This window comes from Rousettus aegyptiacus, unplaced genomic scaffold (assembly GCF_014176215.1).
Source record: "Rousettus aegyptiacus isolate mRouAeg1 unplaced genomic scaffold, mRouAeg1.p scaffold_m13_p_13, whole genome shotgun sequence".
Taxonomy (NCBI): domain Eukaryota; kingdom Metazoa; phylum Chordata; class Mammalia; order Chiroptera; family Pteropodidae; genus Rousettus; species Rousettus aegyptiacus.
In genome coordinates, this window is record NW_023416288.1 from 13,084,339 (window position 1) to 13,097,108 (window position 12,770).

Here is a 12,770-nt window from a genome sequence, read left to right on the forward strand (position 1 = left end):
CATGGACCAAAACTCCCCTGGGGGGTGAGCCCAGCACCTTTGCGTGTAAAGCAGACATGCTAATTGCTACACTATGGAACCATATCCTGATCCTGGTCTCTGATAGAGCTCCAAGTATGTAACAGTATCAACCACAATATCTTTGGGCTAGAAGGCCAAAGAGCATGGTTGAACCTCATTCTTCTCACGCATCTACTTAGACCAGGGTTTCTCAAACTCAGGATTGACATTTTGGGCAGGTTAGTTCTTTTTATAGGGGGCTGTCCTGTGGAGGAAGTTTAGGAGGACCTTTGGTTTCTACTCACCAGATGCCAATAACATCCCCAGCTGTGATAATCAAAAATGCTTCCAGACTATGCCAACTGTTCCATGGTGCGCTAATTCATCCTTTTTGAAAATTACTGCTTTAGAGTGCTGAGACAGGTATCCAACAGTACTAGTTAAGCCGATTTATGGCTAGATTTTAGTTGTCAGGATGTTTGTATTCCTCATTACCACTTTTACACATTTTGTCTTAAAATTTCTGATTTTTTCTTCTTTTGCAAATTTAAGTTTGTCCCACTTAAACTAAAAGAAAAAGTTTTCCTTGCCTTCATTTATGTGAAGAACTCCAGACTTCAGGAGACAGAAATGAGTTACCGTGGGGAAGAACCCAAGAACCAGGTACTCTTTATTCTCTGGAATTTCATAGGATAACTGTATATTATTTTGCAGCCTCATATAAACTTTGTCTTGGGATCCAGATTTGTAAACACAAATATTTATGGAACATGTCCACTGAATGCTTCAAGACCACTCAACGTCAACTTAGTGTTTCTGAGACATGTTAGAGGAGCCTGGCTACACCCCAATGTGTATCCTAAGTGCTTTAGGCTCCCGTGAGTTGATATGCCCAGAAGTAAACAAAACAAAGAAATAAAAACCAACGAACCAAACAACAACAATAAAAAAAAAAACCCATAGTCGGTTTTAGAGGTCCTGTGAATTAAGAAAGAGAGAAAGCTTAAAAGACACTACAAATATGCTAGACGAGATGAGACATTTTAAATATATAACTAAAGTAAAGCTAGGCAAGGAATATTGGTTTAGGGGAAATCAATGGTTGTTAAGTTTCAACAGGGAACAGATGGCTCCACCAGGCTGTAACAAAAAAAGAAATGCTATGTTATGAGTTTGTGTTAAAAAGTAACCAGTGACTAGAAGGAGAATGATGAAAGGGATTTGTGTTTAATTAACTTCACTACAATTCAGATCTAACTGCAATGTGTATCCCAAATCCCTTGTATTTTAATTATATGTTTAGAGGAACTTGGTATGGTAGAAAAAGGAGGCTATTATAAGGGGGAAAAAGACAAGTGTAGTCTTTGGAGCTGAAATGAAAATTCTCCTTCAGTGTCTTGATATTAAGCATAGCAGTACAAACAACAAACCATACTTTGTGTGCTGCTGCTTTATAAGGATTGTCAAGAATAAAACCACAATAAGTGATGCTTGATTCTAAGACTACATAGAACATAATTTCGTATTTCTACATTACAGAGGGTATTTGGACCATGTGACATTTCAGATCTTTATAATTATCAATTCTCTTGGGATATTCTAAAGGTAAATTCCAATTATTTGTCCTTCCCATTTTTTTAAGTTCCATAATCACAAGAATGTGTGACATAAGGTGAGACTTCATCTCATCTCATGGTAGATATAAAAACTCTTAAAAAGTACTTGGAAATTTTAAGTGTTAGAATTTAATTTAAGTCACAAGCATGATAGGCAAAAACCAAACAAAACAAAAAACTGGAGCTCAAATTGTTAAAGGTACCATGATGAAATAACACTGAATAACATAACACTTTCTCTTTCGTATAAACCCATAATATTTTCTCTTTGATTTGTGATATCCTTTCTGATATATGAAGATTTTGAAAAAGCAGAATAATGGTTAAGTACTCAGAAATATTTTAAATAATGAACACCAATATACTTAAAACGTACATGTATTTTTAATAGGTAAAGTACTTTATAAGATGTGTATCAGAATATGAGGCATACACTAATATGAAATGCAAATTTTAAAAAGACAAAATATTCAGTGTGTTACAAAGGTAACAAATTATAAGTCACCTTCAAAATCTAATATTTTTCCCTTAGCACATAATGCTGATGGATAAATTGAAAATTTTTATATTGTTAATGGTACATATCATTTGTTAATTATCTAACACAATTAAAAATTGAAAAATATTCCTAAATTTTTTTTTTTTTTTTAAAAAGGTCACATTAAATGTCAGGTTGATCACCCAGAATTCCTTAGTTGACTATTTTCTCTGATTATTTTTCAAAGTTAGATTCTTGATAATTTGCCTAGAAACATATGGCCTGTTGATTAGCTCCCACTGATGTTTCACCAGAGGGCTAACCACGGTAGCTTTTTTGTAAACTATAGGGTAGTTATTTTAAATAAAACCGAATAATACTGGTTTCTTTTTAAGGCTACATGTACATCATTTATTTTCTTGGATGTTACATTTTGGAAAAATCTCCAGATACATATTAACATAAATATTATGCAATATGATTATAAACCTAATGTTATTAATAAATATTCATATTGAACTTCCCATTTGTGTGTGAATACTTTTTTTCCTCATATCTGTATAATTGAAGATATAGCTTCATGATAATGAAAAGACCTAAGAGCATGTACTTCTAGTTCACTAACTAGATTAGACTGGTTTCTCAGAATCACATGTTTAAACAAGGTACTCTGCCCTTTCTAGCTATGTTGCAAAGTGCCGTGTCCTTTGAAATGCAAGAGAGCCAAAATAAGCAAAAGAATCTTGAAAAAGTAAAACAAAGTTGGAAGACTCGAACGTCCAGATGGCAAAAAAAAAAAAAAAGAAAAAAAAAAGCAGTAATCAAGACCACATGGTACTGGCTACGACAGACATATGTATGAATCAAATAGAGTGGAAAGTGCAGAAATAATCCCTTTCATTTACAGTCCACTGATTTTTAACAAAGGGGCCCAATCAGTTCGATGGGGAAAGAATAGTCTTTTAAACAAATGGCACTTGTACCACTGGATTTCCACAAGCAAAAGAATGAATTTGCACCTCCTACTTCACGCCACACATAAAATATAAGTTAAAGTGGCTCATAGGCATAAGTATAAGAGCAAAAACTATACAACTCTTAGAAGAAAATACAAGAGTAGGTCTTTATGATCTTAGCTTAGGAAATGATTTTAGCCACATCAAAATCACATGATAAAAGACAAGATCGATTAGTAGGCCATCATTAAAATTAAAAACATTAGTACTTAGAAGGATACTATCAAGAAAGTGAAAAGACAACCCATAGGAGGGGAAAAAATATTTGCAAATCACATATTTGATAAGGAATTTGCATACAGAATATATAAAGAACTCCTACAACTCAATAACAAAAAGAAAATTAACCCGACCAAAAAAGGTATAAAGAATCTGAACAGACATTTCTCTAGAGAAGATATACGAGTGGCCAATTAGCATAGGAAAGATGCTCAATGTCATTGTCTTCACAGATATACAAATTAAGACCACAATGAACTAACATTTCCTATCTATTAGGATGGATATAATAAAAAAGATGGAGAAAAATAACGTTATTGTTATATTGTTATTGCTATTAGGATGTGGAGAAATCGGAACCCTATGAAGGTTTCAAATGTATAATGCTGGTGGGAATGTAAAATGGGAAGCCACTTGGGAAGTAGTTTGGCAGTTTTTAAAAGTGTTAAACATAGAGTTGCCATATATCCCAACAATTCCATTCTTAGGTATACACCCAAAATAATTAAAAACGTGTTCACACAAAACTTGTACATGAATGTTTATAGCAGTGTTATTTATAAAAAATAGTAACAGTCCAAATGTCCATCAACTCATGAGTAAACAAAATGTATATCCATACAATGTGATACTATTCAGCCATAAAAAGGAATAAAATCCTGACATATGCTACAACATGGGTGAATCTTAAAAATATTATGCTAAGTGAAAGGAGTCAGTCACAAAAGATCACATATTGAATAATTCTATTGTATAAAGTGTCCAGAATTGGCAAATCTACAGACAAAAAGTAGATTACTGACTGCATAGGTCTGGGAGGTAGGGGTAGGGGTGGATGAGGAGTAATTGCTAATATGCATGATGTTTCTTTTGGGGATGATTAAAATATTCTAAAATTATATTATGGTGACTGTATAACCCTGTGAATACAGTAAAAGCCATTGATACTTTAAATGGGTCAACCTGATGTCATGTAAGTCGTATCTTGATAAAGCTGTTAAATTTTTTAATAAATGCTTTGTTCTGTATAGTAATAACATTTTTTTCTGAAATATAAAAACATAGTTGTCTTAATTCTTCCCTAGGATTTTGGGGATAAATTTTTATGTATAGTAAACATCATCAAAGGCAAATAAATGATTAGTGCTGAACACAGACCCTTTGTATGTTCATCTTCTGTTCGCAGTGGAGCTCATTTTTAATGTCAAGTTGACTTCTCTGTACCTGGCATACTTTAATTTGCTTTGGCTGCTTCCTAAAATGACCACCCTTCTACTGCCTCCTTTCCGCCATTAAAAATAAAAGATCACATAGTTATTTCTTCAGCATGTTCATTTTACACATCAGAATGAAAGGTTAAAGATCTGTCCTGTAGATTATACTCCACCTAATTTCTTAGTTACAAGTCTTAGTAGTAAGCTAGCTATGCAAATCAAAATGTAAACCTCTAGTATTTTTATATTGTTCATGGTGGAACTTGTCCACATCCACCTACAAGAGCTTTTTCTATTCATGGTTTACTGAGAAAGAGCTACATAGGACTAAAAATGAAAGATCTTTTATGGCAACTTAAAAAAACTTATTATCCTTGTAGTACTTACAACTTTTTCTCCAAAAAAATATCCCTTATTTGCCTGAACATCTTCATTAGCCAGAATCTCACACCCCACTCTAAGAAATGCAGACTAGTTCAAATTTAACCTGAAAAGAACATAATTTGGAATCTGCCATTAAAAAATATATTATGCATTTTGAATAAGAACAAATCAGTTATAAATGTTTCTTGGGATTATTGGTACATATGCTTATTAGTATATTTTAAGAGATTATCTTTTCCACCCTCAAGTCTGTTCCATTCATTTTCATTCAGTCTCACAATTTTTTCTTTTTCCAAGAAACCAGAAATCTTTACAAAAATATCTTACTTCCCTTTAAATATCAAGACTAGGAGAAAGGGAAGCTAAGTGATCCTAAATTATATGCTACCAACAGACATTAAACATGGATAAACTTTTTAAGGAGTGCCAGAATTCACCAGAAAGGAGAAAAAAGAACAATGAAGGTTTCTGAGTAGCTCTTCATTATTCTGTTTAAGAATACTAAGCCAATTTCAATATTATCCACAACACAACGCTTATATACTGAGACAAAAGTTCTTTATCACTTCAGATGTTACTAATCCAAGTTTACACTCCCATATCTGAAACACTTTTGGCCTGACATTTTTAAGAATTCTGAACTTTTACTAGAAAGGTGTGTTTGCCATATATTTTTCAACACCTCCAGCAAGGGCTGGAGCTGCACTGTAATCAAAGCATTAATATTTCTGTAGAAAACTTATGAATATTCACGTCAAGTGACTATTCAGTTATATATAGCCTCGGTTCCATTCAGGTCAGATTTTACTACTAAGGAAGTTAGGAAAGACAGATAAAGGATTAGGACCTGTAATGACAAGATAATTTGAAGTCCAGTTCTTTATATTTGACATCTAGTTCAGAGCCGCTGTAAATTATCGGTATTTTCTTTTACACACACAAAAATGGACAGTGTATTTACAATGAAACAGTAAATTTAATTTCAAGAGGTAAATGTAAAATAGATTAATCTGTGAAACTAAGTTAACTACATTATGATCTACCTCTAGAACTTGCCTAGCTCCACTCTGGTTAAAAACTCCATTTCTTGGCGCTGTAGTAAAACATCAGATCAAAACCAAACTGGCAGTGTGAACATCTCTACAGGCTTCAAGGACCTTGGACAGCTTGAAGACTTGGAGAAGGGTACTGAGGCCTGGCATGGCGCAGAATGAATGCTGCAGCATGCATACGCTGGGCAAACCAAAGCCTCTGGATAAGTAAAAGAGAGGTCAAGCCGGTGTCAGTGTGATCCGTTTTCTTGCCAGGACACAGGAACAAGATTTCTTTAAAAGCCATTGGAATAACTCCTTGATTCCGGGCTGCAAAAACGATTGCACTGGGACGGGAATAGCGGCTGGTAAACCAGAGTTGGGACTAGAAGAGGAAGGGAAACAGGGCGTCCAGGCTTAAATGAATTGGGTGAAAATGGGTCTGTGCCATAGTTCCTGCCACCATCCGGGAGGGTTAGTACCCGAGTGTGCGGAGGGCAGCAGCGTCCCGGGCCGGGGCGCTGTGCCTGTCTGCAGCAAATAGTTAACTGCTGCCCAGCACATTTCGGACCGTTGACCGGGCGCCCCGCGAACCCTTTCCAGGCCCACAGTCGGAATCAAGCGCCAGCACAGGATGTCTGTGGGAGGAGGGGCCGGGTCCCAACAGACCGCAGGCCCAGCCCGCCCCCGACTTCGAGTACGGGGCGGGACCCTCGTGGCTTTCCGTCCAATTCCCGCCTCCTCGGCCACCTTAAGAGAGCGGGCTCGCGCAACTGTCAGCTGCGGCGGTGCGGGCGCAGGGTCCGGTGAGGGCCAGCTGGCGGGGAGGTCGCGCCCTCTTTTTCCGGTGATCCGCCGCGGGTGGGGGAGAGTTAAGTCTTGTAGAAAGGCGGAGGCGCCAGATGTCAGGTTAACAGACATCTTGCCTGCTGAGGTCGGAGAGGTACCCCTGTCGTTGGGCCGCTTGGCTGGCCGGTCGTGATGCTTGGTTGGATTTCTTTCACTTATTGGTCTCTCGAGTGTGCCGAGCAGCCCTTGGGCTGGTGGGAGGAGCCTCCGAGCTCTTGTCGCCCTCGGCGCAGCCTGTTCTAGAGCCAGATTTAGAACTTCTTGTTGCCCTGGTACAGGGCACCGGCATCAGATATCGGGCCACCGGGAGATTCGTTGTATCCCGTGGACTTGCCTAATGAAAGGGAGTGCTGTTGTCCGAAACTAGTTAATCCTATAGGAATGTGTATCCAGCTTTCTAGCAGATGGAGTTTTTGCATATATTTGCTGTGATTTCCCCAAAGTTTGAGTCTTGGGGCTTCCCAACCTGTAGATTGTCTGTCCTCCACCTTTTACTAGTTTTTGTTAATCCCCTCGCTCCCTGGCAGTTGTTAAACCTGTTTCTTCCTTTCCACAGTCAGCAGCCTAGTTCAGAACTCTGTGATCTCAAAACAGAATTGTTGCAACAGGCTCCTGGGGATCCTAAACAATTCATTTTGTGACTGGTATGTAATAATCTTTTTCTTTTTTTTTAATTTACTGTTCCTGATTTTCTTTTGCACTTTGAGTTTACATTTAATTGCTTCCAGGAAGCTCGCTATAATTAAACACGGGGTCATTTTCTTAACGCATATATAGATTCTTTTGGAATTGTATTTCATTTAATCTTTATGATTGAGAATTCAAAACAAATAATCCTTTATGAAAGAATTTGATAATTCCTATTTTTTAAAAATATGTACATCTCTGTTAAGACCACAGTAGGTATTGAATTGGTTTTCTAGAGTCTGTTAAACAGCACGGAGGTACACTGATAATAACTTCTGTTTCCTATATATGTGTATCAGTTTCCTCTTGCTGTCATAACAATTTATCACAAACTTAACAGGTAAAAAAAACACAAATTTATCACTTCACAGATCCGTAGTCCGGGTAGATTTAGCTGGGTACTCTGCTTAGCATCTCAAAAAGCTGAAATAAAGGTTTCTATAGTTATGGGCTGTTTTCCGGAGGCTCTAGGGAAGACCCTCCCACCCCCCACCTCCAGGCTTGTTGAAGTTTTTGGCACAATTCATTTCCAAGCGGTGGTAGGATGGAGGGCCCCATTTCCTTACTGGCTGTCAGCTGGGGCCTTTCTCAGTTCCATAGGACCACCTGCTCTTCAGAGCCAAACAGCAGCACCTCTAGTCCCTTTTATGCATTTAATGTCCCTGACTCTTCTGTTACCAGCTGGAGAAAGCTTTCTGCTCCTAAAGGCTCAAGTGATTAGATTATGCCCACCTGGATAATCTCACTATTTTAAGGTCAGCTGTGCTGTATATAATAACACAAATCACAATCATGGAAGTAATCTCGTATCAGGTTCTGGGGATTAGAGGAGGTGGAGTCATGGGAGCTGTTCATAGAAATTATGGTTGTCGCAACAAGATTTTTTTTTTATAATATGGTTTTGCAGGCATTTTTTAAAAATCCTATCTGACTATATGATTATCCTCTCTACAGATAAGGAAATTCAGTTAAAGTTAGTTGCCCAGGGGCACATGGCTAGAAAATGGTGGAGTTGGTATTTGAATCCAGATCTACACTTAGTTAAGTCTAAAGTCGTGTTTAGGGATGGTCAAAGTGAAGTGAAGCCAAAGTCAGATGGGAAGAAGCTGAGGAACTATGAGATCTTTGTTGTACCTCATTTTTTGATTATCTCTTTATATTAGTAGTGTAGGCTAAGCTCTTCTACCCTAACAAAGAAAGCCCGAAATAATGAATAAGATGAAAGGTTTCCCCCTGTATATGTAGAGGGAGCAGTCCAGGGCTAATAGGAAGATTCTGACAACCTGAATACCAGCATCCCTCATTTTATTGCACTTTATTACACTTTACAGATTTAGCATTTTTTACAAATTGAAGGTAAGACTCTCCACTGGCAAAATGGTTACAATTCAATTTACTGTGATACTTGCTTCGTTGTGGTCTGGAACCAAACCAGCAATATCTCCAAAGTAGTCTCGTACATGGCTTCCATAAATGGGTCCAGGGTGCTCATCTGGTTGACACTACCTGCTAGAAGTGAGAGGGAAAGAAAGCACAGGGAGAACATATGTGATCTTTCATAAAGGCATGACCAGGAGGTAACACATACATCACACAGCTGTACTGAGCTCCAAGGGAGGGTAAGAAAGATATAGCTGTATACGCCGCTAAAACTCAGAATTCTGTCAAGAAAGAAGGGGGAAAATTATATTGGCCGAAAACAGTGTCTATCACACCCTTGTTTTTGATAATGCTTTATTCTGTAACCGATGCTATTTGTTCTAAAAGGTAGTATTTGAAAGGCACATATCAATGTTCCTTGATTTCTTGTTGTTTTAATATATAATTTATAAAGGGTCTTTTTTGAGAAATATCATTTTTCATTTAGTACTTGTATACCTTATTCACATTTTGGGTTAATTTGAGTTCTCTGATGAAAATACATTGTGGAAAGTGTTCAAGATTGGTTTGGGATACTTCAAACTATTCTGTGTGGTCTTCACAATTAGGTTACCGCACTTGTCATGCGATTTTATGTGTTTTTTAATATTATGTAACTGCAGTAGAAGGTCTCCATACCTTCATACTTTGCTCTTCAAGGTTCTCAGCCCATCCTTTTCTACAGATCTGAATTCTGCCTACCCATTTAGACCTACTGCAGGTTCCCTCCCTCAGTATCACATAGCCTTGGTATAGAGGAAAGATTGTGGTCAAACAGATCTGGGTTTGAGTTTTTGGTTTGATCTTAGACAAAACTAAATCTCACCGAATATTGGTTTCTTCATATGTAAAATGATGGTGAATGCCACCTTTATGAAATAATATGAATATTAGGCAGATAACACATTTTTTTGATACCTACTCCAGTACTTGGCAAATAGTAGGTGCTCAATAAATGTTAATTATACTGGCCTATGATCACTCCTTGACTTCTAGTACTTTGAGTTGTGGGGGAGGAAAAATTTTCCTTCTGCCCTTCTAAATTCTGGTTGGTCTAATAATCAAATTGACATGAGACAGGTTATCAGGAGAAAATAACCAAATTTATTATGTATGTACATATGGGGGTTTTATAAGAAAATGAGATCTGAGGACAAATCTGGCAGTTAAGGTTTATATGCCATCTTGAAAAAAGGAGAAGTGGGGGTTGTAGTTTGGGACTTCAAAGGGAAATAAGGCAATTCACATCGAGGTGAAAAAGCAAATGTTTGGTAAATATTTGCTGGGCCATCTTTAATAAAACATGGAGAGGTCTTTGGTCAAATGCCTCATTAGGTTCCTTCCTGTCTGTCACACTTAGTTCATGTTAAACTATAGTTATCTGTGATAACTTCCTGGTGCAGGTCCTTTATCTAAATTATTTTAGGCAGTTAGAGGGAAGGTCACAGGTTTTTCCTGTATCTTTTCTTTCTAGTTTAACATAATATCCCAAAAAAGGCATATTTAGGGGTGGCAAACCCTGCTTCTCTTCAGAGTCTACCGTTTTTAAATTGGTTTTCTTTCTGACAAGTTTAGAAATTTATTAAGGACCCAGACTAAGTCCTGGATATTCTGTAGCCCCTAAATATTGATTTAGTGAATTATAACTAGCATGTATAAGAATGTTTATGAGACTGAAGTGAGGGCTGTCTTTTTTCTTTAGTTTTTCCTATTGTGATTACATCATGGAAAATCAATTGGCTAAATCAGTGGAAGAACGAACATTTCAGTACCAGGACTCTCTTCCATCACTGCCTGTTCCTTCACTTGAAGAGTCATTAAAGAAATACCTTGAATCAGGTACATTTGCAATCTTTTAGTATAACTATTGTTATCAATTTAGAAAATTATGAAATTATTAGAAGTCGAGAATCTAATTGTTTTTTTCTTCTAGGCTCATGATTAAATGTCCTTAAAATATCCAAAAATTTCTTTCTCTCTTGTGTTAATTTTTCCATAGTTTAAAAAAACAGATATCACTGTTAGGCTTACTGTAAAAAGTAGTAGTTCTCTGCCTCTTCCCCCTACCCCTGCAAATCTCACTCACCCAAGCAAGCATTTTCAAATATTTTATCGGTTTCTTATGTTGTTTATCTCCAGGTTTAAACTATTTAAACTTCTTGTGCTATTATTTCTTAGATTTTTTTTTTAGTTATTGATATTATAAATTAGTTCCTAAAAATTTGTGGATTTAGCTCACTTACACCCCCCTGACCTCCCCACCAACATATATGCAATCCAGCATACCCACATTTTCCCAATCATTCTATAAATATAGTTGTACAAATCACTGTTTGGAATTAAATTAGTATTTACTTGATTTAATTTAGGGTTTCACTTGATTTAAATCAGTTTTTATCTGAATTAATTTACCTGACCATTAGGGTTTATGGTTTTGCAGTTGTTCACCAGAGAACAATTCAGCGTATTTCATTTACCTTTTTAATGCATTTTTCCCCTCATTTTTTATTTGCTTAGTTTGCTTTGTATTCAAAACTAATTCACTCCCAAAAACTTCAATACACTGACAATTCCCAACTGTTTTTAAATATATAAGATATGTACTCTGTTTCATGCCATTTTGGAGGCATCCGTTTGGGGGCTCTCTACTTTCTTGCTCCAGTCAGCATTCATTTTCCTCGAACCAGCAGGACAGCTGTTACTCTGGGACTTTCCTTCAGCCATCATCCTGACAGTTCCCTTCACATCTCTCTTCTATGTTAGATTCTTTGGTTCCTGGATTCTCTCTTCCTCTTTTTTCCTCTTCCTTTTCCTCTTCCCATATTTGGGAATAAATCTTCAGTAGACACTTGAGAAAGGGTATCCAGAAAGAAAAGAATGTAAGACCTAAAAATGTATTTATTTTGCCTTCATACTTGATTGTTTGGCCGAGTGTAGAATTATGGGCTGGAAACGATATTTCTTAAGAGTTTTGAAGGCACTATTTGTTCTTCTTGAGAAGTCTGATGCTGTTCTGATGTTTAGTCCTTTACATGTGACCTGTTGTTTTTTACTCTGTGGAAGTGTTTGGCAACATTTTTCTTTATCCCTACCATTCTGAATTTCTCCATGATGTCTCTTAGCATGTAGTTATTTTCATTTATTCCTCTGAACACCCAGCGAATTCTTTTAGTTTAAAATGTCATATTCTTCAATTCTACGAAAAGTTAAAAATAATGGTTCTTTGATACTTTTTTCCTCCCTTCTTTGTTCTCTCTTTTTGGAACTCCTATTACTTAGATCTAGGTCCTTCTGAGATAATCTTTTAATTTACAAATGTTTCCTTTTCTTTATTAGTGTGTTAATTTCTGTTGAGTTCGTTCTGACTCTTGGCAACACTACAAATGAGTGAGGTCGACAACGTCCTATCCTCAACAGCCCTGCTCAGCTCCTGTAGACTCATGCTTTTGGCTTCTTTTATGGAGTCAGTCCGCCTCATGTTTGGTCTTCCTTTTTTTCTGCTGTCTTCTATTCTACTTAGCATTGTTGTCTTTTACAAAGAACCCTGCTGTCTCATGATATGCCTGAGCTAGGACACCTTCAATTTTGTCCTTTTTGCCTCCAGTGATATTTTGGGCTTAACTTGCTGTAGGACCCTCTCGTTAGTCTTTCTGGTGGTCCAGGGTATCCATAGAGCTCTCCTCCAACACCATGTTTCAGTTTTTTTTTCCTATTAGCCTTCTTCACTGCACAGCTTTTGCAATTGTACATAGTTATTGTAAGTATGAGGATGTAGATAACCTTGGCCTTGGCCTCTAATAACACATCTTCACTCTTGGTAATCTTTCCTAATTCTTCCCTTTCTGCCTTTCTAAGTC

The 12,770-nt window shown here is 36.9% G+C and overlaps 1 protein-coding gene across 3 annotated transcripts in view; it reads left to right on the forward strand.

Annotated features, from left to right (window-relative positions):
• The first annotated feature begins 6,658 nt into the window (after positions 1-6,658).
• CROT (carnitine O-octanoyltransferase) overlaps positions 6,659-12,770 on the forward strand; it is a 39,404-nt gene continuing 33,292 nt past the window's right edge. Inside the window, exons 1-3 of one of the 3 annotated variants that reach the window (XM_016148019.2) lie at positions 6,659-6,764; positions 7,364-7,451; positions 10,616-10,752. In XM_016148019.2, coding sequence (XP_016003505.1) covers positions 10,638-10,752 — 115 coding nt within the window. In that variant the 5' untranslated portion in view covers positions 6,659-6,764; positions 7,364-7,451; positions 10,616-10,637. Of the gene's footprint in view, positions 6,765-6,882; positions 6,902-7,363; positions 7,452-10,615; positions 10,753-12,770 lie in introns of those variants that run through there. The other 2 variants (XM_036230312.1, XM_036230311.1) reach the window with 2 other exon arrangements.